Source organism: Thamnophis sirtalis, unplaced genomic scaffold (assembly GCF_051295495.1).
Source record: "Thamnophis sirtalis isolate CommonGarterSnake01/CBP01778 unplaced genomic scaffold, rThaSir2_p1.2 scaffold_15, whole genome shotgun sequence".
Taxonomy (NCBI): Eukaryota; Metazoa; Chordata; class Lepidosauria; order Squamata; family Natricidae; genus Thamnophis; species Thamnophis sirtalis.
The window spans coordinates 45,654,614-45,677,732 of NW_028261395.1; the positions used below are offsets into that span (position 1 = coordinate 45,654,614).

The 23,119-nt window shown below is 43.4% G+C and overlaps 2 protein-coding genes and 1 pseudogene across 2 annotated transcripts; 2 read left to right on the forward strand and 1 right to left on the reverse strand.

Moving 5' to 3' along the window:
• The first annotated feature begins 221 nt into the window (after positions 1–221).
• On the forward strand, positions 222–8,906 carry CUNH1orf50 (chromosome unknown C1orf50 homolog). Its single transcript, XM_087702119.1, has 4 exons — positions 222–412; positions 2,011–2,097; positions 4,665–4,796; positions 7,529–8,906. The coding sequence occupies exons 1-4, from the start codon at positions 236–238 to the stop codon at positions 7,712–7,714; spliced, it is 582 nt and encodes a 193-aa protein (XP_087558245.1). The 5' UTR covers positions 222–235; the 3' UTR covers positions 7,715–8,906.
• A 929-nt stretch (positions 8,907–9,835) lies between these two features.
• On the forward strand, positions 9,836–22,353 carry CDC42 (cell division cycle 42; the record flags this gene model as incomplete). Its single annotated transcript, XM_087702523.1, is given in 5 exon segments — positions 9,836–9,942; positions 15,748–15,889; positions 17,846–17,918; positions 20,613–20,722; positions 22,156–22,353. Coding segments are annotated over 4 exon segments (486 nt in total), but the record flags the coding sequence as incomplete, so codon positions are not given.
• Positions 18,060–18,387, reverse strand: LOC106554368 (large ribosomal subunit protein eL34 pseudogene; annotated as a pseudogene).
• Positions 22,354–23,119: the final 766 nt, after the last annotated feature.

Genomic DNA, 23,119 nt, shown 5'->3' on the forward strand with positions numbered 1-23,119 from the left:
TACCTCTGAAACTTTGCTATCTCTATACTCTTGGTAGGACACAGGGGCTCTTGCCCCGCCTTTTCCTCACCGGGCGACGTCCGATTGGCAGGTGCCCCGCGGGCCCCGCCGCCTCCCAGAACGCAGCGCTTTGCTCACCGGTCCAATGAAAAACCTTCCCCGATCCTTCCGTCCCGCCCTCTTACTGAGACGCGAGGGCAGGCCGTCCAATGGGAGAGTCGAGTGGGCGGGGCCAATGCCGCCCCCTAGCATGGCGGCCAGAGAAGGAGGGGATTTCGCGGCAGCTCCGGTTCCTCCGCCGGAGAGCTCGGCGCTGGTCCGGCGGGGGGGTTCCGAGGGTCTCCAGCTGACCCCCGCCGCTCGGAAGTCGCAGCCGTCGGATCTGGTGGCTTTAGCCGAGCAAGTGAAGGAGGTGAGCGAGAGTGCCTCTGGGCATGTGCAGAGTGCCGAACGACCTCAGCCCCCGGGGGTGTCCAGAGTGACCCCAGGGGACACCTGGCTGCTTAGGACGAAGAAATCCCAACGATAGGAGAACGTTATTCGGGGTTAATGAAGAAAAACTGCAATATTATGAATATAATACACGAGAGCCCCCCCCCCCCTTCTCCCCGTTTTTAGGGAATTTCTGATTACCTGGCTCTTGTCCCCCCAGGTATTATGGGCCTCTCCGCTGAGGCGTCTTTTCTTATGTGCTGGCTTGCCATTTTACATGTTAGTTTTCTATTTATATATTAGTTATTTGGTTTTTTTAGAATATTATTATCAATATTATTATTAATAGTAGTAGTTTTATTATTATTAGTTTTATTATTATTATATACATGGGTTATGTCATATATTAGTTGTTTGGGTTTTTATATTATTATTATTATTATTATTATTATTATTATTATTATTATTATGCAATTGTATCACAGCGGCCAGTTGTTTCGCCGGATTTGGCATTGGTTACTAGTTATTATTATTATTACTTATTATTACTTATTATTACTTATTATTATTATTATTATTATACATGAGTATGTCATATATTAGTTGTTTGGGTTTATTATTATTTTATTATTATATTATTATTATTAATGTTATTATTATTATTATTTTATTATTATATTATTATTATATACATGGGTATGTCATATATTAGTTTGGGGTTATTATTATTTTATTATTATTTTATTATTAATGTTGTTATTATTATTATTTATTTTATTATTATTACTATATACATGGGTTATGTCATATATTAGTTTGGTTTTTATCATTATTATTTTTATTCATATAATATACATGAGTATGTCGTATATATTAGTTTGGTTTTTTTAACATATTACTTTATTATTTTTTATTATTGTTATATGTCATATAGGTGGGTATGTCATATAATATATGTGGATCTATACATAATGTTTTATTTATTTAGAAAAGAATATAGAGAAGAGAAATAGGAATAGTTGGAAGGGCCCGTGGAGGTCTTCTAGTCCAACCCCCTGCGGGTCTTGTCATGTTTATGTAGTGTAAAATTGGAGGTGGTGATCCTTTAAGTCTTAAAAAGTTTAAGAGCTGCATGCAAAGACATTTCATTTTACATTCAAGGTGGCACTAAAGTTTCTTCTTGTTCCTCCTCCTTCTCTACTCCTTCTGCTCCTCCTCTTCTTGTTCTTGTTCTTCTTCGCCTCCTCCTCCTCCTCCTCTTCCACTGTTCTCCTCCTCTTCCTCCTCTTTTTCTCCACTTTTATTCATTAAACATGAAACTCAGGAAACTGAGCATGATCAATCAACCATGTCAGTGATATTTGTGGTGCATTTCTAAACGCTCAGTTGACATAAAAGTTTATAATAATAATAGATTATTATTAATTGATTTTATCTTCAATTCGTTCTATTAACAGCCTGGGATAGGTTAAAAACAATTGAAGTCCTAACCAAGGACCTGTTGTTGCTGCTGTTATTAAATTATTTTATATGCTGCCCCAAGTTGCTGTTTCAGAGGCCTGCCTTTTGTCTCCCCAGGCGGACGAATTTGTCCGAGCGAATGCCTGCAACCGGTTAACCGTCATTGCAGAACAAATCCGATATTTGCAAGAGCAAGCCAGGAAGGTAATGCTAGTGGGCGCGACGCTGTTCCCTTCCCACCAAAGGGGCGGTCCCTATTTTCCCTACTTCCATTTTTACGCGCTTTCAAACTGCTAGGCTTGGCAGAAGCTGGGACAAGTCGGGGGAGCTCACTCCGTTACGCGGACGTGCTAGGGATTCGAACCGCCTAACCGATTGACAAGCTCAGCGTCTTAGTCACTGAGCCAATTTCAATTTTCAATTTTAATAGATTTGTATGCCGCCCAATCCCGGAGGACTCCGGGCGGCTTACACAAAAACAGTTTAAAAAAGAAAATATTAAAAGATTTAAAATATAAGACAGAACGAATTAAAAAAGGACACAACATGCACTCGATCTTGGTGGGGCTGAAGGTCAGTCAAGATCAGCAGCCCCAGGGCCTGCCGGAACAGCCAGGTCTTAACAGACTTTCGGAAGGCCGACAGAGTGGGGAGGGTTCGGATTTCAGGGGGTAGATCGTTCCAGAGGGCTGGGGCTGCTACAGAGAAGGCTCTCCCCCGAGGAGCCGAAAGTCGACATTGTGTAGTCGATGGCACCCGGAGAAGGCCCACCCTGTGAGATCTTATTGGGCGCTGGTAGGTATGTTGCAGGAGGCGGTCACGGAGATATCCAGGTCCTAGGCCCGTGGCACGACAAAACTGCGCTCAACTAAAGCGCGCCCGATTAAACCGCGTCGCTGACATCATCAACAGGGCGACAACAACGAGCGTGGAGAAAGAAGGGCGCTTTAAATAGTGCTTTGAAAGCAAGCCGATTCAAGTTAAGGTAAGGGTTAGGTTTAGGGTTAGGTTTAGGGTTAGGTTTAGGGTTAGGTTTAGGGTTAGGTTAAGGGTTAGGTTAAGGGTTAGGATTAGGTTTAGGGTTAGGTTAAGGGTTAGGTTTAGGGTTAGGTTAAGGGTTAGGGTTAGGTTTAGGATTAGGTTTAGTGGGGTTAGGTTTAGGTTTAGGGGTTAATTTTAGGTTTAGCGTTTACAGCGTGCTTCTGTCTCCACGCTGTTGTCGCCCTGTGATGACGTCAGCTACGTGGTTTCGTCGAGCGCCCTTTAGTCGAGCGTTGTTTTGTGGTGGAACCCCTAGGCCATGTAGGGCTTTAAAGGTGATAACCAGCCCCTTGAAGCGTGTTCGGAGACCAATAGGGAGCCACCCCTTATTACAGTTATAATTACTATGTATATGTAAATGTTAGAAGTTATAGCATTATTACTATGTACACATTATTATTATTATTGTTATTAGTATTGTGTATAATATACATTGACCCAGACAATTCACTGTTCAGCAAGCACTTATGGATGTTAGAGGGAAAAAAACATAAAATTGCCCAAATTTTTTTTATACAATTTATTAAACAAACAACACACACAAAAAACAATCATCTTACATTACCTCTTTTGTAGAAAGTGTATGAATTGGTTACAATTAGCTTTCGTACACAGTTATTACTAACATTCATATCAAATGTCAAAGTTCTTAATGAGTCTTACTTTCAACATATCATACTTCTCATTTGACTGAAATAGCTTTAGTGCCCTTTTGCCCAGAATAATCCATAGTTAAAAACAACGGTTCCACCACAAAACCGCGTTCGACTAAACCGCGCTCGACGAAACCGTGTAGCTGACGTCATCAACAGGGCGACAGCAGCGCGGAGACAGAAGCACGCTGTAAACGCTAAACCTAAAATTAACCCCTAAACCTAATCCTAAACCTAACCCTAAACCTAATCCTTAACCTAACCCTTAACCTAACCCTAACCCTTAACCTAAACCTAACCCTAACCCTTACCCTAACCCTAACCCTTAACCTAACCCTAAACCTAACCCTTAATCTAACCCTAAACATAACCCTAACCCTTAACCTAACCCTAAACATAACCCTAACCCTTAACCTAACCCTAAACCTAATCCTAACCCTTAATCTAACCCTAAACATAACCCTAACCCTTAACCTAACCCTAACCCTAACCCTAACCCTTAACCTAACCCTAACCCTTAACCTAACCCTAACCCTAACCCTTAACCTAACCCTTAACCTAACCCTAACCCATAACCTAACCCTAAACCTAATCCTAACCCTTAACCTAACCCTAAACCTAACCCTAACCCTTAACCTAACCCTAAACCTAACCCTTAACCTAACCCTAAACCTAAACCTAATCCTAACCCTTAACCTAACCCTAAACCTAATCCTAACCCTTAACCTAACCCTAACCCTTAACCTAACCCTAAAGCTAACCCTAAACCTAACCCCTACCTTAAGTTGAATCCGCTTGCTTTCAAAGCGCTATTTAAAGCGCCCTTCTTTCTCCGCACTGGCTGTTGTCGCCCTGTTGATGACGTCAGCGACGCGGTTTAATCGGGCGCGGCTTAGCCGAGCGCGGTTTTGACGGGTCACGAAAAACAACCACCACCTTAATGGCATTTCATTAATTATTACAAAGTCATCCAAAAGCCTTAAAATTGCCAACAAATTTTTTTTGATGGGAAGATGTTTGATGGGAACTTTGAGCTATTTTTGTGCACCGAGTATGTCCTTGTTTTCTAACATGTAGGTTCTGGAAGACGCTAAAAGAGACGCCGATCTCCACCACGTGGCCTGTAACTTTGTGAAAAAACCTGGAAATACTTATTACCTGTACAGGAGAGAAAGCGGACAGCGTTATTTCTCTTTGCTTTCCCCAAAGGTATTTGTAACCTGAAAAAAAATTGGCACCAGAAACCCTGGGTGAAAAGAAACACAATTCCCTGCCCCAAAATTCTGTTTATAGGAAAGAGAAATCCTGGTATCTCTCTAAAAATTAGTGACAGTTCCAACTTACAACGGTTCCACCACAAAACCGCAGAGGACAAAATCGCGCTCGACGAAAGCGCGCATTTGACGTCATCACAGCGCGACGAAAACATCGCGCTGTGATCGAAAAATGTAAAAATAAAGCAAAAACCTTACCCTAACCCCCCCAAACCTAACCCTAAACCTAACCCTTAACCTAACCCTAAATCTAACCCTAACCCTTAACCTAACGCTAAACGTAACCCTAACGCTCTAAACCTAACCCTAACCCTTAACCTAACCCTAACCCTAAACCTAACCCTTACCTTTATGTGAATCGGCTTGCTGTAATTTAATTTTTATTTCAATTTTTCGATCTTTTTCGTCGCGCTGTGATGACGTCAAATGCGCGCTTTCGTCGATCGCGCTTTTGTGGACCGCGGTTTTGACGGGTCACGACTTACAACGGCATTGAAAAAATCTTTTTTCACACTTAATGCCATTGTAGCATTGGCGGCTGCAGGGTTCCGGTTTTAACGTGATCCCCTTTTGCCACCTGACGAGCAAAATCCGGGGTCACTTAACAAGCGTGTCACTAATTGAACAGCTGCAGTGATTCACTTAACACATGTGGTCGTAAGTGTGAGAAGAATCAAGTCAATTTTCCCCCGCCTCCCCAGTGCCTTTCTAACTTTGAATGGTGACTCCACAAACGGTTGCAAGTCAAGAATTAACCTGTATAAGAAAAGAAAGACGAAAAAAATTGACGAAGAGGAACGATATACTTAAGGCATTATGGAAAAAGGAAGAGAAAAGAGAACATTGGTATACAATAATATAGCAATAGCAGTAGACTTATATACCGCTTCATATGGCTTTCAGCCCTCTCTAAGCAGTTTACAGAGTCAGCATATTGCCCCCAACAACAATCCGGGTCCTCATTTTACCCACCTCGGAAGGATGGAAGGCTGAGTCAACCCTGAGCCGGTGAGATTTGAACCGCTGAACTGCTGATCTAGCAGTCAGCTGAAGTAGCCTGCAGTGCTGCATTTAACCACCGCGCCACCTCGGCTCGAGGAACTCTTCTTAGGCAGAACAAAAGTTCTTCCCATAAATGGAATTCTGTGCCTGGGACAGAAATAATTAGTTCATATTTACTATACACATTACAATGATCAGTGTCCAGTGAAAGATTTAATCGTTTCTTCTGAATAATTGACAGGTGGAATAAAATACTTCCCAGCCTTTTTCTTACGAAAAAAATTAAAATCTCTTCCTCTATTTATTCCCCCACCAGGCCTTAGGTTAGAGTGAATGGCCGTTCTTCTTTAATTGTTAATTGTTTTAATCGTAGGGTACACTTGATTTTATTGTGTTCCCCTCCAACGAAATAAAATTGGGTGGTCTTATAAATGTCTTAAGGGACGCGGTGGCTCAGTGACTAAGGCGCTTTGTCGGTCAGGAAGGTCGGCCATTCGGCTGTTCGAACCCCTAGCATCACCGCATAACGGAGTGAGCTCCCGTGACTCGTCCCAGCTTCTGCCAACCTAGCAGTTCGAAAGCACGTAAACAATGCAAGTAGAAAAATAGGAACCACCTTTGGTGGGAAGGGAACAGCGTTTGATGCACCTTCGGCGTTGAGTCATGCCGGCCACATGACCAACGGGGATGTCTTCAGACAGCGCTGGCTCTTCTGCTTTGAAAAGGAGATGAGCACTGCCCCCTAGAGTCAGGAACGACTGACAGAGATGTACAAAGGGAACCTTTACCTTTATAAATGTCTTAAAGAAATAAATGGTTGTTCTGATTTAGGCTTCCCCAAAGAGCAGGAAGGAGATTCCTGGTCCCAACAAAACCCCTTTTATTAAACAAATGTGAATCCCTCTCCTTCACATTCAGCCAAGGCCTGGCAAACAGTTTTTCAAAGGAGTATTTATGACCACAGACCTTATCTAGCTTGGAAAGCTGCCAGGTCAATATTTCCCAAATGAGGTGCTGTGCAAGGAAAGACTTGGCACAAAGTCTCTTGAGATTCACGGACAGATCTTCACACTCCTGAAACAAATGAATGAATGGTTTCCTGCAAAAGCCCCCACTCCCCTTTAGGTCCTCTTTTATCCCTTCTGGGAGGGGCCATTCACTGTCCGCCTGTGGCCTTGCTCCCAAGTCGGCCTGATTTCTGAGCTGTTCCCTTCGTCTGGCCACTCTGCGCACACTGGGAACAGGCTCCAGCTGTTCTTCTGCCTCACTGATCTCTGACTCCAAAGGCAGCTGATAACTGTCAGATGGCCCTGCCCCCCCCCCCTCTGCCTCCGACACAGAGCCCTCATCAGAGCCCTCCCCAGACTCCAGGACTGGCCTATCTTCCTCCCCAACCTCCTCACTGTCTGTCCGCTGGCGGGCTGCAACACTCCCTTCTGTTCCTTCAAAAACCCAACTTTGACATCCATCAAGGGTGAGGAGAGAAGATGTTTTGCATCTTGTTATCTTCTCCCAGCTTTTTCATGGCTACCTGTTAAAGAGTTTAGTCTTCTTTCCATTTCATTTGTAGTCCCATTCCTTTTACCGGAAGAATTTTGAGAAAAGCGGGCTTGGCGTACTGTTGTTTTTCGGGGATTAACACGCTCCATTCTCCCATTCCTCTAGGAGTGGGGGGCTAACTGCCCCAGCGAGTTCCTCGCCGGGTACAAGCTGCAACACGACCTCTCCTGGACCCCTTTGGACGAGGCGGAGAAGCGGGAGGCCGAACTCAACATCCTGGAGAAGCTGCTGGACCAGCAAGCCGTTCTGGCTCCCTGCGGCGAACCCAACTTCCGCGGCCTTACGATGTGATGGCGGTTTTGTTTCCCACCACGAAATTAAGGGGACGTCCGGTTCTCCTCTTCGCAAACCGTTTTCTCCCGGCTGGTTTTTAGAAACAGACGGGGGACAGAACGACTGGAGGACGACGTCCTCTTCAATACTCATTTGGAAATTTTTCACTGATTTTTTTTTTTAATCGGGTGGATTCCACCATCCTTGCGGTTTTAGCCATTTAGCGACGGGACAGCGGCCCGAGAAAGTCATTTTAACCTCATTCCGTGTCCCCTCCTGCAAGGGGCAGTCCTAATTAAGACCATCTCTCCTCTTCCCCCCCCCCCCCTCAAGCTGGGAATCTTCCTGCTCTTAATCAGGGAGGGTAAGAGGTGGCAGGGCCCCTTGGAGGTCATCTAGTCCCACCCCGTTCCCAGGGATAAAATCCACCACCACGAATGTGACCGAACTCCGTGGGATAACAATGCACCATTAATTATATATCTTGCCTTCCCAATGAATTATTTATTAGAATGAAGATGTTTTTTTTCTTTTCATTTTCCCAATAACCCCGTGAGGTAGTTTGGACTGAAAGAAAACCACAGAGTTCTTTTTTTAAAAAAAAAGTATTTATAATCAGAGGAAGGAGATTTAACTAATAGTTTTATTTATCTAGGCATTCCTTTGCATTGAAGGTAAAATTCTCTACTTAAAACAGATTTATTAAGAATGTTTAACACGGGGAATGTTTGAATGTCTGGTATGAGACAGTAATTTTTGGTCCAAAGTTTGGATATTTTTTAAAAAATTAAGAACCTGAAAATGAACAGAAACAAGTTGAAGCAGAACAAAGAAACAAGGAAAGAGAAGGGAAAAATAAACACAAACATGCAACGAGAAACAATTAAAAAAACAACGCAAAGAAGTTTCCGATTTCCTTTACAGCAAAAATGATCACAAAATGATCTTGAGGATTACAAAAAGGCTCCCTTTTTTCCATTTTTTTCCTCCTAGTCGTCAAAATCCTGAGTGTATTTTTTTTTCTTGCTTCATGCGAAATGAAAATGACTTTGGGCCTGTCCCCCCCCCCCCATCTCCACTTCGCAGGGTTGTTGTTGTCAATGGGAAAATAGGAGGAGGAAGAACTACTAGATATGTTCACCGCCTTGAATTATTTATAACAGTAATGGAATTAAAAAGTCTAATAAAAATAAAACAACTTTTGAGCATCCCTGTTTGGAAATTGAAGGTTAAAAAAATGATACACCCTATAAATTTTATTGATCTATATCTATCTCTTTATCTATCTATCCATCCATCCATCTATCTTTATCATCTCTGTCATCTATATCTCTTTATCTATCTATCTCTTATCTTCATCCATCCATCTTTATCTGTCCATATCTCTTTATCTATCCAGCCATTTATCTACCTCTTATCTTTAACCATCTATATATATCTCATCTATCTATCCATCCATGCATCCATCCATCATATTTATGTCTATATATCTATATATCCATCCATCTATCTCTTATCTTTATCTATCTGTCTATATCTCTTATCTTTATTCATCCATCCACGATCTGTCTTTCTGTCCATCATCTCTATATATGCCTATGCCTATCCCTACCCTCCTCTCTATGCCTATCCCTCTCTCTCTTTCTGTGTGTATGTATATGTATGTATATATATGTACATATATGTGTGTATATAATATATACACATACAGAGACATGTATATATGGTAGCCTTTGTATCATACTTGTGAGTGTATATACGTGTGTATATGCACACATACACACAACATACATGTATATACATAGAGACACTTTCCTGTCTGTGTACATATAGGTGCATATTTATCATCCATTCATGATATATGTATAGAGGCATATGTATATACACTCATGTATACATGCAGGCATGTATATGCCCATAAAACATGTATATACACAGGCATACATGCAGATACACGTGTGTGTGTATATATATATATACACACACATGTACAGAGAACCTGCATACATGTATGTAGCCTATGTGCGTGCGCATGCGCGTACACAGACACAGAGACGCGGGCCTCATTAAGCCGCCCCGCCCTCCCTCTCAGAGCCAGCGGTGGGCGGGGCCTCCTCCGAGCGTGCCCTCCCTGAAGCCCCGCCTCTGCAGGGACGCGGTGACGTAAGCGCGCCCGCCCGCCCTTGCTGCCCAGGCGAGGAGACCCCGCAGCGAGCTGCCAACGCCCGGCGGAGCAGCGCTGTGAGGTAAGAAGGCGGCGGCAACGACGGGATTCTCGGCCCGGTCGGCTGAGGTGGGGGGGGGGGGGAAGGAAGGACGGAAGGCCGGCAGGAGGGCGAAGGCCAGCCGGGCGTCCTCTCTCTCTGCGGTGCGTCTCCCGACGGGGGAACGGAGGCTCCGTCCTTCTCCCTCCGCCGCCTCAGCCTTTTGTGGGGGAGGGGAGCTCGGCCCTCTCCTGAGGGGGGAGGAAGGAGGGGGAGGGGCGCGCTTCCTGGGAGGGGGAGGGGGACGCCGGCTCCTGTGTCTTTTGGGGGGGGGGACGGGGGCGACGACGACTACAACGCCCATCCTCCCCGGGGCCTGGCCCCGCGCTGGGACGGGGATGATGGGAGCCGGGGTACCCCGGTTGGGGAAGAGCGGGAGGGAGGGGGGGACTTGCTGCCCTTCGTTTCCCTCTCCCGCCCGCTGCCAGGTGTGTCCCCCCACCCTCCTCACAGCGGGGCGGCCGGGGAGGATGGGCGTTGGAGTTCGGGGAGGGAGGGGGAGCAACCCGTGTGCGTTTTGTGGGGCGAGGAGACGCCCCTCCAAGGTGGGGGGAGGGAGGTAGAAGGGGGGGGGGTCTGGCTGTGACTCCCCCTCTCCTTTTTCCCCTCCCCGACGGCTCCAGGAAGGGGGCGAAGGGGCCCGGAAGACCATAGAGAGCAGGGCCTCGGGAGGGATCGGCCTCTTCCGGTGCTGGCGGAGGGGGGGGGAAGAATAGGGGAGGGGTCCTGGTCCTCCCAACTGCTTTCCCAGCGTCCTTGGCGGCGGATGGGAAAGGCCTCCTTTCCTCCCTTTTTTCTCCTCCCTCTTTCTTTCTTTCCTCTCCTTTCCTTCCGTCTCTCCCTTCCCCTTTCCTTTCTCATTTCTTCTCTTTTCCTTCTTCTTCCCTTCCTTCCTTTGATTAAACCCTCCCTCCCTTCCTTATCTCTTTTCCTTCCCTTCCTTCCTTTTCTCTCCTCCCTTCCCCTCTCCTTCCTTCCCTCATCTCGTCTCCTTTTCTTCTGCACTCCTTCCCCTTTCTTTCTCATTTCTTCTCCTCCTCCCCTTCCTTCCTTTGCCCCTCTTCCTAAACCCTCCCTCCTTTCCTTCTTTCCTCATCTCTTCTCCTTCCTTTCCTCTCCTCCCTCTTCCTTCCCTTCTCCTCCCTTCCTTGTCCCTTCTTTCCTCTTCTCCTTTTCTTCTCCTTTCCTTCCTTCCTTCCTTATCTCCTTCCTTCCCCTTTCCTTCCTCATATCTTCTCCTTTCCTTCCCCTCTCTTCCCTCCCTCCCTAATCTCTTCTCCTTTTCTTCTGCTCTCCTTCCTTCCCCCTTCCTTCCTCATCTCCATTGCTTCTCTTTTCTTCCTTCCTCCATGTTCCTTCCCCTCCCTCCCATCCCTTTTCTTCCTTCCTGTCTCCTTCCTTTTCCAATTTTCTGGGATTCTATGATTTTAATTTGCTTTAAAGCAATTAAGGCTGGCTGGGGAATTCTGGGGGTTGAAGTCCAGAAGAAAACCTCCAAGGTCCCTTCCAACCCTAGAATTCTAAGATGGAAAACTGGCCACCAACACTTGCAAAGATGGGGCTGGTTCAGGATGTTTAGGAAAAGGGGGCAGGTTGGGGGGGATTTTGCCCATTTCCGCTGGGCTGCACCCTGAGCCCAAAGGCAACCGAGCTCAAAGTCTCCCCATTAAAATCTTAACAGGTTTAAACATGCACAAAGTGCTGGGAATCCAGTTCAGGGCTCGCTTGCCTTGAACGAGAATGTTAGTCATAAGGTTTTTTTCTTTTGCGCTGGGGCAATTAATTAAAACTCCAATTAATTTATGCTGGAAATAGCCTGACCAATACAGTTCTGTAGGTATGTTGCATATACCCAGAATGTAATGGCCTCCTACCTCAGGGCTCTCTCCAAACCTGGCCATCTTAAGACTTGTGGAGTTCAGCTCCCAGCCAGCCATGCAGCCAAATCCACAAGTCTTAAAAGTTGCTAAGTTTGGAGGCTGCCTGGTGGGAGATCCCTGACTGGTACTTTGGACATATTTTCTTTCTATCTGGATGGCAGCATTTGAGTGATTGGTGGGGAGCTTTGCTCCTTTCCCCCATTCAAATTTACCTCTGGCAGGTCTTTTGTGGCTTTTGAACTCCAGTGTCTCAAGGATGGGTGTGGAGCATTGAATTTCATAGGTTGAAAAAGGCAGGATTTATACCATGTCTTCACTAACTTGAATACCTTGCATGATATTTCCCAAAATCAGAAGGAAAGGGATTATAAAAGCTAGTTAGACCATCTCTGATTTAAATAGCACTATACGCTACATTAGGGAAGATCCCCCCCCCCATTTTAATCCAATAGAATTTGTTTTCTTGGTCTAGGCTAAAGAATAACTAATGCCTTTAATTTAGAAATAATTCAGCATAAATACAGATTATACAGTTATATACCAGTAACTGGTATTTAAGCAAGCCAGTTATGGGAATCATAAAAGTGGATTCTCTTATGTAATGATATAGTGGGTGTTGAATCAGAGCATTTTTTAAACGATTAGTTTTTCTACTTATTCAAATGGAAATTGGCCACCTGTAATGTGGAAATGATAGTCCTTTAATGATTACTTAGATGTATATAATATTTGTAGACAGTTCAGTGACGTCTCCTTAGTGTTCCTTGAAAGTGAATTCAATATATAATATGTCTCATAATGCTCTGTCGAATACTTGGTTTAGGACAATATTTTGCATTCACATTTTATTTTCAATCTAAAATTGCATCTTCCGGAGTGATAGATGGAATTTTGACGTTCTGAATAAAGTCACCATGGACGCTTGCCTTCTTTGTAAATTGACTTTGAAGAAGCTCTCTGTATAACATAAAGTTTATGTCTTGTTTTTAAGCTGCAAACTCCCCTAATGTAGAAAAAAACTGTCAATAGAAAGTCCCCATTTTGTAGGCCATCTGTTCTGGGAATGCAGAAGAACCTACAAAGAAATACATCTTCCCCATCTAAGAAAGAGTTTCTCTGTTCCTTGACATACCACGCACTCCAGATGTGCTACACCACCCATGCTAAGGTTTTATTACTATCCAGATTGGTGGGGTGGGCTGAATCGTGTGAAGGAAAGAGACAGGGGGAGATTTCGAATGTAAGCCTGGCCCCGAGATGGCCTTGGGAGCCCTTCATGTTATCTTTCCTGATTTGAATGCTGACCTCAGACAGGAGAAGGAGTGGGTGGGCTTAAGGGCCTGCAGAGTTTCTGCTTGCCTGTCCCAGCCCATGTTTGCCTGGTTGCGAGACAGGCACGAAGCAGGAGAGCCAATCCCTTGAGGGATTGCAAATCGACTTTTGTTTGTGGTTGCTTACGCTTTAAAATTTCCTTTTTGTATGCGCTTGCACAGAGAGCTGGAAAATTTTTGCCCATCGGTTTGTGTTGGTGAGTGGAAGCTCAGTTGATTTGTCCTCGGTCATCCTATTCCCTTGTGTTGATTGGTCTCTGATCGGTCATTTCGACAATACCACTTAGGTATTCCCCCTGTTTTGGAAAATTGTGTTCAAACATGTCATGCCTAAAAACCTTTCAGAGGTTGTTAAACTTCTGTCCAGAACATGCAATAAATAGTTGTTCAGTCCCAGTTTAAATGCCAAGGAATGGATAGCAATAATTAAATTTGCTAATCTTATGGTATTCGGCAGTTACTGAGATTGTACATATGCTAAGATTTAACTATCACTTCATACTAGATGTCCAATTTCTACCATATTGTATTCTCTCTCTCTCTCTCTCTCTCTCTCTCTCTCTCTCTCTCTCTCTCTCTCTCTCTCTCTCTCTCTCTCTCTCTCCCTCCCTCCCTCCCTCCCTCCCTCCCTCCCTCTCTCTCTCTCTCTCTCTCTCTCTCTTTCATTTGTGGAGAAAGCAGTCTTATAATTTCAAGTAGTTCCCTAAAATGGCTTTTGCAATTGACTGATGGGAATTTTGTCAATGCTGATGATGTTCCAGTGATGCTCCAGATGTTTTGGGATTGCACCCAAGGTGCCTATTACTATTGGTACTATCTTGGCTTTCTTTTGCCACCGTTGTTCTCCTTCTGTTTGCAGATATTTATGACTTTCTCCAGTTCTTCCTCTTCCATTCTTCTGTCTCCAGGCATTGTCCACAATCCAAATTCATTTATTTATTTGTCTTTCTATATCTATAGTTGTTACATCTGGGGTGTTATGTGGCAGGTCGGTTGTCTGTCTAAATTTAAAGTGTTCTAAGTGTCTTAGAACACTTCAGCTTCTTCATTTTCTATGACTGGTTAATTTTTTAAAAAATGCTCATTTTAAACTTCTCTGGCCAGAGTGGAGATCCAGATATTTGTTCTTGGTGTGGTGCTGCATAAATTACTCATTTTTGTTTAGACTCTGAGAAAAGTTTTTTTTTTCCATTTTAGGTGAAATGAAACAAATGTGAGTGAAAAATAACCAGAAGTGTATAAAATGTTGTACCTCAGTGAAGAGTAAAGTTGGTGTATTACTGTGGCTGCATAACAGGCCTTCTGCAGGAGAAAACAATTATATATTCTCCAGAGAAGCGTCTTGATGAGACTAATAAGTCTTAACAAGCTTTTATTATGGTTATTATTTACTCCAATTCCTTCTAAAACCCTACATCAACAGTCCCCAGTACTTTTGCAGCTCTGCTTCCTTGTTGGCCGGCCTGTTGGATGTTGAGAGAAACAGGAAACCAAAGTTCAGTGATACAGAGGGACACTCCCACTAATAGGAGGGGCCCTCACAGTATTGCCAGTACTTGGTATAAATCTGTGCTGTTCAAAATAATTCATCCCTACATTTAGATGATGAACCAGCCAACTTCTAAGAACTCCCAGGTTTCTTAGGAAGGCTGCTATTGAGGGAGTAGGACCATGGATGTGTATGAACCTTCAAGATTTCATCAGAAAAATAAGAAAACTGCTTCTTGTTCTCTCTCTCTCTCTCTCTCTCTCTCTCTCTCTCTCTCTCTCTCTCTCTCTCTCTCTCTCTCTCTCTCTCTCTCTCTCTCTCTCTCTCTCTCTCTCTCTCTCTCTCACACACACACACACACACACACACACACACACACACACACACACACACTCCCCCAAAGAAACTGGAATCCCTTGAAGCAGAATTAAACAATTGCACAAGGATTTTGGTGTTGGTAGATTTCAGCACCGTGAAAAAAAGCATGTTCTTTGTTGTGATGCACAAATGATAGAAATAAGCTGGGTTGCGATTGCTACCTCCGAGTGCCTACTTGCAAAAAACAGGAAGGAAAGTTCTTGTGGTTAAAAACCAAACTCTTAACTTTGGCATGAAGTTTAATGCCAGTATGAATAATAAACGTTTTACATTGTGCTGCACAATGTGTAATGTTAATGTAAGGCCTTGCGTTGCACTACACAAGCCCCTTGTTTCATACTCCTGCTTCATCGAAAAGCCTGCACGGGACGTGCTATGCAAATGCTGGCATTTTCTGTTTGGGGGAAGAAAGAAAGCTTTCAGCTTCTTGTTAATCATGATTTGGGGCCTTTTCACCAATGTTTCTACCACCCAGGATCCCCTGAGAACAGCACATTTTTCGTGGGATTTCCAAAACTAAAGTATAATTCAGAATCTTATAATCAGCTAGATTATGTGAGGGAAATTGGTTTTAATCTCCCCTTCATGCTCCCATTCTCTTACTGTAGCTGAATTTCTTGAGAGGCCTGTACAGAAAGTGCAATAAGAAATGATAACACATTTTCTATCCTTCACGTAATAACCTGACTTCCTGTTTTTATTTTTCCAGATTAATTTTGGACCTGAAATAGCAACAAATTTGAACTATGCAGACAATTAAGTGTGTGGTGGTGGGAGATGGCGCTGTTGGTAAAACATGTCTTCTAATTTCTTATACGACAAATAAATTTCCCTCTGAATATGTACCAACGGTGAGTAAAAAGTGGTACTTTCTCTCTCTCCCCCTCCTCCTTTGTTAACCTTTAATAAAGTTAAAGAACAGAATTAGGGCACTGCTAATTAGACCTATGTGTATGAAATAAAACCTGTGCATGTGTTCAAAAGTGACAAGTGTGACGCAACAACATTTGCATTTTAGTTTCAGGGCTGCTTTTTTTGGAATTTTTGCTTTGGGAATTGCTCGTATGAACATTACACCTCGGCGTGACAACGCCAGCTTGTGCCATTTGCCAAAGTTTCACAAAACAAATGCCCACTGTCACACTGCTTTATGACGACATCAGAAGTCACCCTGAATACAGGAAGCGAAGGCTGAACTTCGCAGTATCAGCCATTACATTTACCCTTTGCACTGAACATCTGAGGTGTCATGGTAATGGTTAGTAGGAACAATGGCTAGCAGGTCTGGCAAAGCATGTGAAGGAGGTGCTTAGCAGCATGGATGAGTGAGCCTTAAAGGAGCCCACATCCTTGCCAAGGCCTGGGTGTCTGCATTTGCACACCTCGACAATGGATTAACTGAGACTGTCGGAAGAGAGAACAGCCTTCAGCATATATCTATGCAAGCAGCCAGTGACCACTTGGGCACTCTCGGTGCTCACTGACCTTGGCTGCCTTTTTTCAGACATTTCATTACCAAACTAGGTAGCAACATCAGTGTGCACCAAGGACCCCCACGGTTCAACCCTGAGCTACGAATATCCTCTCGGTTGGGGACAGCGTGCTCAATAAATTTTCGAGCCTTCCAAAAGTGGCCTAATGCTTCCAGCGAGGTTATTTTGCTTCCTCTGCTCTACTTGCTTAACAAAACTTTTTTAAAGCATTTGGCCAAGTACTAAAAGCAAGGTGTTTAGATTCAAATACTCAGCGGTAGTATTTAAAACCTTGCTCAACCACTACTGGAGATTTTGACCCAAAGTTCAGATGGATTAATAAATGTGGGGGGGCTAGTTGCACCTTTCCAAATTAGCGCCCCTTCAGGATCATATGTGAGTTCTGATGAGCTCCTTTACGTAAACAAAAGTAAATTAATAACTGTTTTGTATAACCAGCATTAAATTAATATATATATTTTCCCTGGGTTGAACAACAGCGAAAAGATGTGTTTATAGGCAACGATGCATCCTAGGTTCTATTTTATCTTTTTGTAATTGTTTCCAAAATGCACCACAAAATCCCCCCTTCCAAAAGAAAACCCCTAAGACTAGCTAGTATACCTATGTGAATACTGACCTTAGTACATGTCCATCTGCTTAGTTTTGTATTACTGATTAGATTAAATTTTTATATATTCCTGCCTTTTTACACCCCACTCATGCCAGTAACCATACCTAATTCTCCTGCCTCCCAGTTTACGAAGTGGGTTGGGCAGAGTGAGTGACTGGTTTCCAGGCCTAGGGAAAAGCCACCACTCAAGTTTCCTGGTTTTTTAAGCCTATTCACGTACATTTCAACTGCTTGGAAAGATTATTTAAATCAAGATATTTAATCTATAACAACATTGTATTTTAAAAAAGGCCTGCTTAGGTTCAAATGCCAGTCTGCTGGTTTCTCTTAAGAAAGAAAAAAAAAGCCTTTTGATTTGTAGGCGGGGAAACTTTTACAATATTGTAATTACACGTAGACTTAATTGTTTGGTTAAAAATAATGGCCCGGAATTGGGCAGGTTGGGTCCTATTGTTGTTAAGGATATATTTTGCTGATTAAATTTTGCGATAGCAAACTTGGAAAGGGGTTTCCTCTCCCAGCTAGATTAGACTGTTACTGAAGCCCACTACTGACGGCTGGACTTGTTCTGCTGGTTTATTACAGGCTCCTGTTTCTATATAAATAGTTGATTTGAGTCCCAGGTATGCTTTATGTTTGGAAGATGGATGATTGACGCTGAAAGCTGTTCCTTGCCTCTGTTTTTTTTTTTAACTCTGCAGGTGTTCGATAACTATGCTGTAACAGTGATGATTGGCGGGGAGCCGTACACCTTAGGCCTGTTTGATACCGCAGGTAACTTGCTTTTTAAGTCTGTCCATCCTTTGAGGAAGATGCTTTGTAAGTCGCTGTAGCACAACTTGGCTGACTGTTGATAAAACTTCGATGTTTTTTTTAAAATTTAAATCTTCATTTATTGGGCGAGAATACAAACAGTCACTTTAATTTTTGACTCAGTGCTTGTGCCTTCAGTACTTTGACAACCATCTTCTGTTCCTCAATGCTCTCTTGATTCGGTCACCATCACATTTAGCACGCAGAGGACCTCCATAGGTTTCTTTGTTTTGGAAAGTCTCATAAGAGCTTTTAGACGATCAGCGTGGGCACCACGAAGTCTTCCTGGGCATACACCCCATGCAAACTTTGGTGCCTTGCCAACTCTCTTAGTATAAAGCTACACAATCCTATTACCAGGTGTCCTGGACAGCCTGGTGTTGTTAGAGGCTGTATTGTACAACAGCCTATGCCGGTATGTCAGGCGTTGGGACCATTTTCAGCGCCTTAAGCGGAAGCTTGCGCCGGAAGACGATAAAACTTCAATGTATACGTGTGCTGAAAACCAGAGCAATATTACATCTGCCCAAAGCAATGTCACGTGAAGAATGTTAGTTTGTTTTGTGTTCCCTTTCCATCCCCTTTTCCTTCTGTGGGGCAGTTTGTTTATTAATTTGTAAGCTGCTTTGGGGGCCTCTCTAGCAGAGGGAAGGAATAAAACGTTTATAGGTGGATACCCTGTTCCTCCCAAAATAAGACCCCAAACTGGGAAATAAGCATGATTTTTCAGGATGCTCGTAATATAATCCCTACCCCAAAAATAAGCCCCAAAAATTAAGATCGTCAAGCAGACGAATGCATTTAGTGCCGTATTTTCTAACTAGAAAATAAGCCCCAAGGTGTCTTTTGGAGTAAAAATTAATATAAGACCTAGTTTTATTTTCAGGGAAACACGGTAGTTCTTGCTTTTCTCCCTTTTAAAGTCCTTTCCAGCCTTCGCATTCTGTGAATGCATTGAGAGAATCTACCAGAACTTCTTGGTTTGGGAAATGACACGCACGGGATGACTACAGCTGTCGTTTCCTGCTTTGCATATCTCAAGAGAGAAAGGAAATTTTTAGGTACAGGAAGGCCCTCAGAAAGCAGAACCGCGAGTGATCTGCAGTATTACATTTATTTTGCCAAGCGCTGCCTCGATCTTTTCACAGAAAGCGGAGCAGGGCAGTATCTGTGTGTCTTGGCCTTGGAGTTAGGCCTTGATTTTTAGCCTCACGAGTTAGCTCTGGTGTTGCCATTCTTCCTGTTAGAAGCAACAATCCGGAAGCGCACCTATTTTATTCTGGGAATTACATCCCAACTAATTTGCTTGGGAGCTCTGAGTCACAACTGGGAAAGGGAGGGGGTGCTTTCTCTTTGGAATACGCACAGCTTAAAAGTTGGAGTCATCCCAAGAAAAAGGAAGGCACCATGTTTTTTGGACTATAAGACGCACTGGAGTATAAGACGCACCATGATTTTGAAGAGGTAAATTTTTTAAAAAAAGTTTTTGCACTCTGCAGGCCTCCCAAACCCTCTGTACGCTCTGTTTTGTGCAACCCCCCCCCAAAAAGGAGGGGGGCATGCAGAGCTTTGGAGGCTTGTAGAGTGCTCCTGGGGGCCGGGGAGGGGTGGAAAAGGCCCGTTTTTTGCTCCTTTTTGCCCTCCCCAGGCCTCCAAAACCCTCTGCATGTCCATTTTTGCAAAGGAGGGGAGGGGTTCGGGAGGCCAAAAATGCTGTATTCAGTGTATAAGATGCACCCAGATTTTCACCCTCTTGAGGGAAAAGGGTGCGTCTTATACTCCAAAAATACAATAATTTTGCTCGGATCTCTTCCGTAATATTCCTTTCTCATACCGATATATCAGAGCTAAAATTCTGAAGCCTTTGACTGATGTACTGGCGGTCTTTGACTTACAGCAGTTCGCTGTAATTATGATGTCACTGAAAAAAAGCGGCTTAGGACCATTTTTCACACTTACGACCGTTGCCGCATCTCCATGTTCACTTGATTTACACATAGCAACTGACTCATATTTACGACTGTCACAGTGTCCCTTTTATTGACCACCTGTCAAGTAAAATTGACGAAGCCAGATTCACTTAACAACCATGTGGCTAACAACAACAACGCTTCATAAATAGAACCAGGAAGGTCATAAAATGGGGCAAAACTGACTTTAAACACATTTCTCACTTAGCAACATAAATGTTGGGCTCACTAGTCATAAGTCAAGGACTACCTGCAGCTATTTTATGGACGGATTGAGAACAAAAACAGATGTTAGAAATAAATGGTACTAAATACTTTAAGACAGAGATGTAAACAATACGATGATTCTTACAAGTATGACTGTTAAGCCTACTCTGTTTAATATTACTATCATATTCTCACTGGAAGAAATGTTAAGAGGGAGAAATGAATAGGTTTATTGTGCTTATTACTATTGTAAGATTAGAGAATTAATATCAAAGTAATGAAAACTGTAACTTCTGATTGCACAGAGATATTGGTACCCAGACGACACACTGTTTTAAATGGAAGATGAAATGTTCAAATTTTTAAAAAAAGGACTTACCTGTATTACACCTGTGTGAAATGTTGTTCTTGTAGCCTTTCCTCCATCCCAAGACCAGGTTACTGATGTCACGTCTCCTTCATTTCCCCCCCCCCCCAGGACAGGAAGATTATGACAGATTACGGCCCCTCAGCTACCCACAGACAGATGTGTTCCTGGTCTGCTTCTCTGTGGTGTCGCCCTCTTCGTTTGAAAATGTGAAGGAGAAGGTGAGGCGATTTGGGCTGCCTCCGTGGCAGATGCTTTTAATCCGAGGGGTCGTTGATGCTATCTGAGCCTTGGTGGTGTTCTTGCAGATGTTTCATTAACCGAACTAGGTAATATCATCAGACTGACAATAGCAACAGCCCTTAGAGATGTATACCGCTTCTTTACAGTGCTTTACAGCCCTCTGTTAAGCGGTTTACAGTCTCGGCATACTGCTCCCAACAATCTGGGTCCCCATTTTAACGACTTCGGAAGGACGGAAGGCTGAGTCAGCCTTGAGCCAGTCGGAGAGGCTAGCCTATAATCCTGCATTCCAACCACTGCGCCGTCACATCTGAATAGAATAGGGAGTAAAAGAGAATAGGGAATAAAAAGAAGAGAATAGAGAAGAGAATAAGGAATAGAATAGAATAAAGAGTAGAATAGAATAGCAATAATACGAGAATAAATATTGGAGTGAACAATAGAATAGAAAGTAGAATAGAATAGTAATAAGAATAGAAGAGAATAAATATTGGAATGAAGAATAGACCAGAATAGAAAGTAGAATAGAATAGCAATAAGAAGAGAAGAGAATAAATATTGGAATACAGAATAGAATAGAAAATAGAATAGAAATAATAGAGTAAAGAAGAATAAATATTGGAATGAACAATAGAATAGAAAATAGAAGAGAATAGTAATAAGAAGAGAATAGAATAAATATTGGAATGAAGAATAGAATAGAAAGTAGAATAGAAATAATAGAGCAAAGAAGAATAAATATTGGAATGACCAGTAGAATAGAAAGTAGAATAGAAAGTAGAATAGAATAGCAATAAGAAGAGGAGAAAATAAATATTGGAATGAAGAATAGAAAGTAGAATAGCAATAAGAGAAGAGAATAAATATTGGAATATAGAATAGAATAGAAAGAATAGCAATAAGAATAGAAGAGAAGAATAAATATTGGAATGAAGAATAGAATAGAATAGAAAGTAGAATAGAATAGCAATAAGAAGAGAATAAATATTGGAATGAAGAATAGAATAGAGAACAGAAAAGAATAACAGGAAAATAATAGAATAGAATACAGAATAGAATAGCAACAGCCCTTAGACTTATATACCGTTTCACAATGCTTTACAGCCCACTCTAAGCGGTTTACAGAGTCAGCATTATTGCCCCCAGCAGTCTGGGTCCTCATTTTACCGACCTCAGAATGGACGGAAAAGCTGAATCAACCTTGGGCCGGTCAGGATCTAACCTCGTGGCTGTGGGCAGAGTCGGATGCAGCCATCCTGCATCCTAACCTCCGCTCCACCAGGGGGCGCTCATGATATTAGACCAGTTGGATGATGAAACACCTGCCAGAAAAAGAACCATGGATAGAGAAACAATAAGGACCCCACAGTTCAGTTCTGAGGCTTCAAATATTCTCTTCTGCCCTCTCCAGTGGGTCCCCGAAATCACTCACCATTGTCCGAAGACTCCGTTTCTGCTCGTCGGGACCCAGATTGACCTCCGAGACGACCCCTCGACGATCGAGAAGCTTGCCAAGAATAAGCAGAAGCCCATCACTCCCGAGGCTGCGGAGAAACTGGCGCGGGACTTAAAAGCCGTCAAATACGTGGAATGCTCCGCGCTCACACAAGTAAGCCCCACCCACCCCTGTTTAAATCGATGTGCGCGGCTGTTGTTAGCAGAAGGGGAAGTTGGGGGGGGGGAATCTTCAGAGAGCGACGGGGTAAGTTCCGGCAGGTAAGTTCCTCTTGAGAAGGTCTCCCCTTTGTGCCGCAGTCCCCTGTAGCTGCCTTCAGAAATTCTCAAGGTAGGGAACGGGGAAAAAAACCCCATCGCTTGGGACAGTTTTGCACAAGGTGTTAAAAAAAAACAGGGAGATGAGCAAACGAAAGACAGCGTCACCGTGAATCAAAGCATCAGCAACTCCCAGCCATCCGTATTTCTAATTTCCCATTGATTTTGAAAACCCTTCATTGCAAGCGGAGCCGGTCTCTCAATATCCTTTGTATGATAAATCGGATAATTGCAGGAGGAGGAAGAGCCGGTCAAAACGAGCAGGTTAAGCTGGTTGGGCGGCCCAGAATCTCTTGTCGCCCTGAAAAGTGGGTTGTTTTTTTTTTTTTTAAACGGGTGGCATGTAGAATTTATGGCCTGATCCTTGCGCCCTCCTCGCGCAGGCCCCCAGAGAGAGAAGAAAGGATCAGGTGTAGGCAGGGAGGCAGGCGATGGCAAACTCTCCAATTCATTTGTGGCAAATGGATTTGATTGTTTGGAAAAATTAGAAAGTGTGTGTCTCTTTTACAAACGCAGCATCACAATTGCAAGATGTTGGCAGGAATTGAGCACCTTCCGGGAATTATGGAAGAGCCAAAGCGCGGTATTAATACGCAGTTTTG

Excerpts from the sequence above, each read along its gene's own strand:
- CUNH1orf50 (XM_087702119.1), top strand. The coding sequence starts at position 236 with ATGCCGCCCCCTAGCATGGCGGCCAGAGAAGGAGGGGATTTCGCGGCA. Across the intron at positions 413-2,010 it reads TAGCCGAGCAAGTGAAGGAG|GCGGACGAATTTGTCCGAGC; the intron begins GTGAGCGAGAGT and ends TTGTCTCCCCAG. Across the intron at positions 2,098-4,664 it reads TGCAAGAGCAAGCCAGGAAG|GTTCTGGAAGACGCTAAAAG; the intron begins GTAATGCTAGTG and ends TCTAACATGTAG.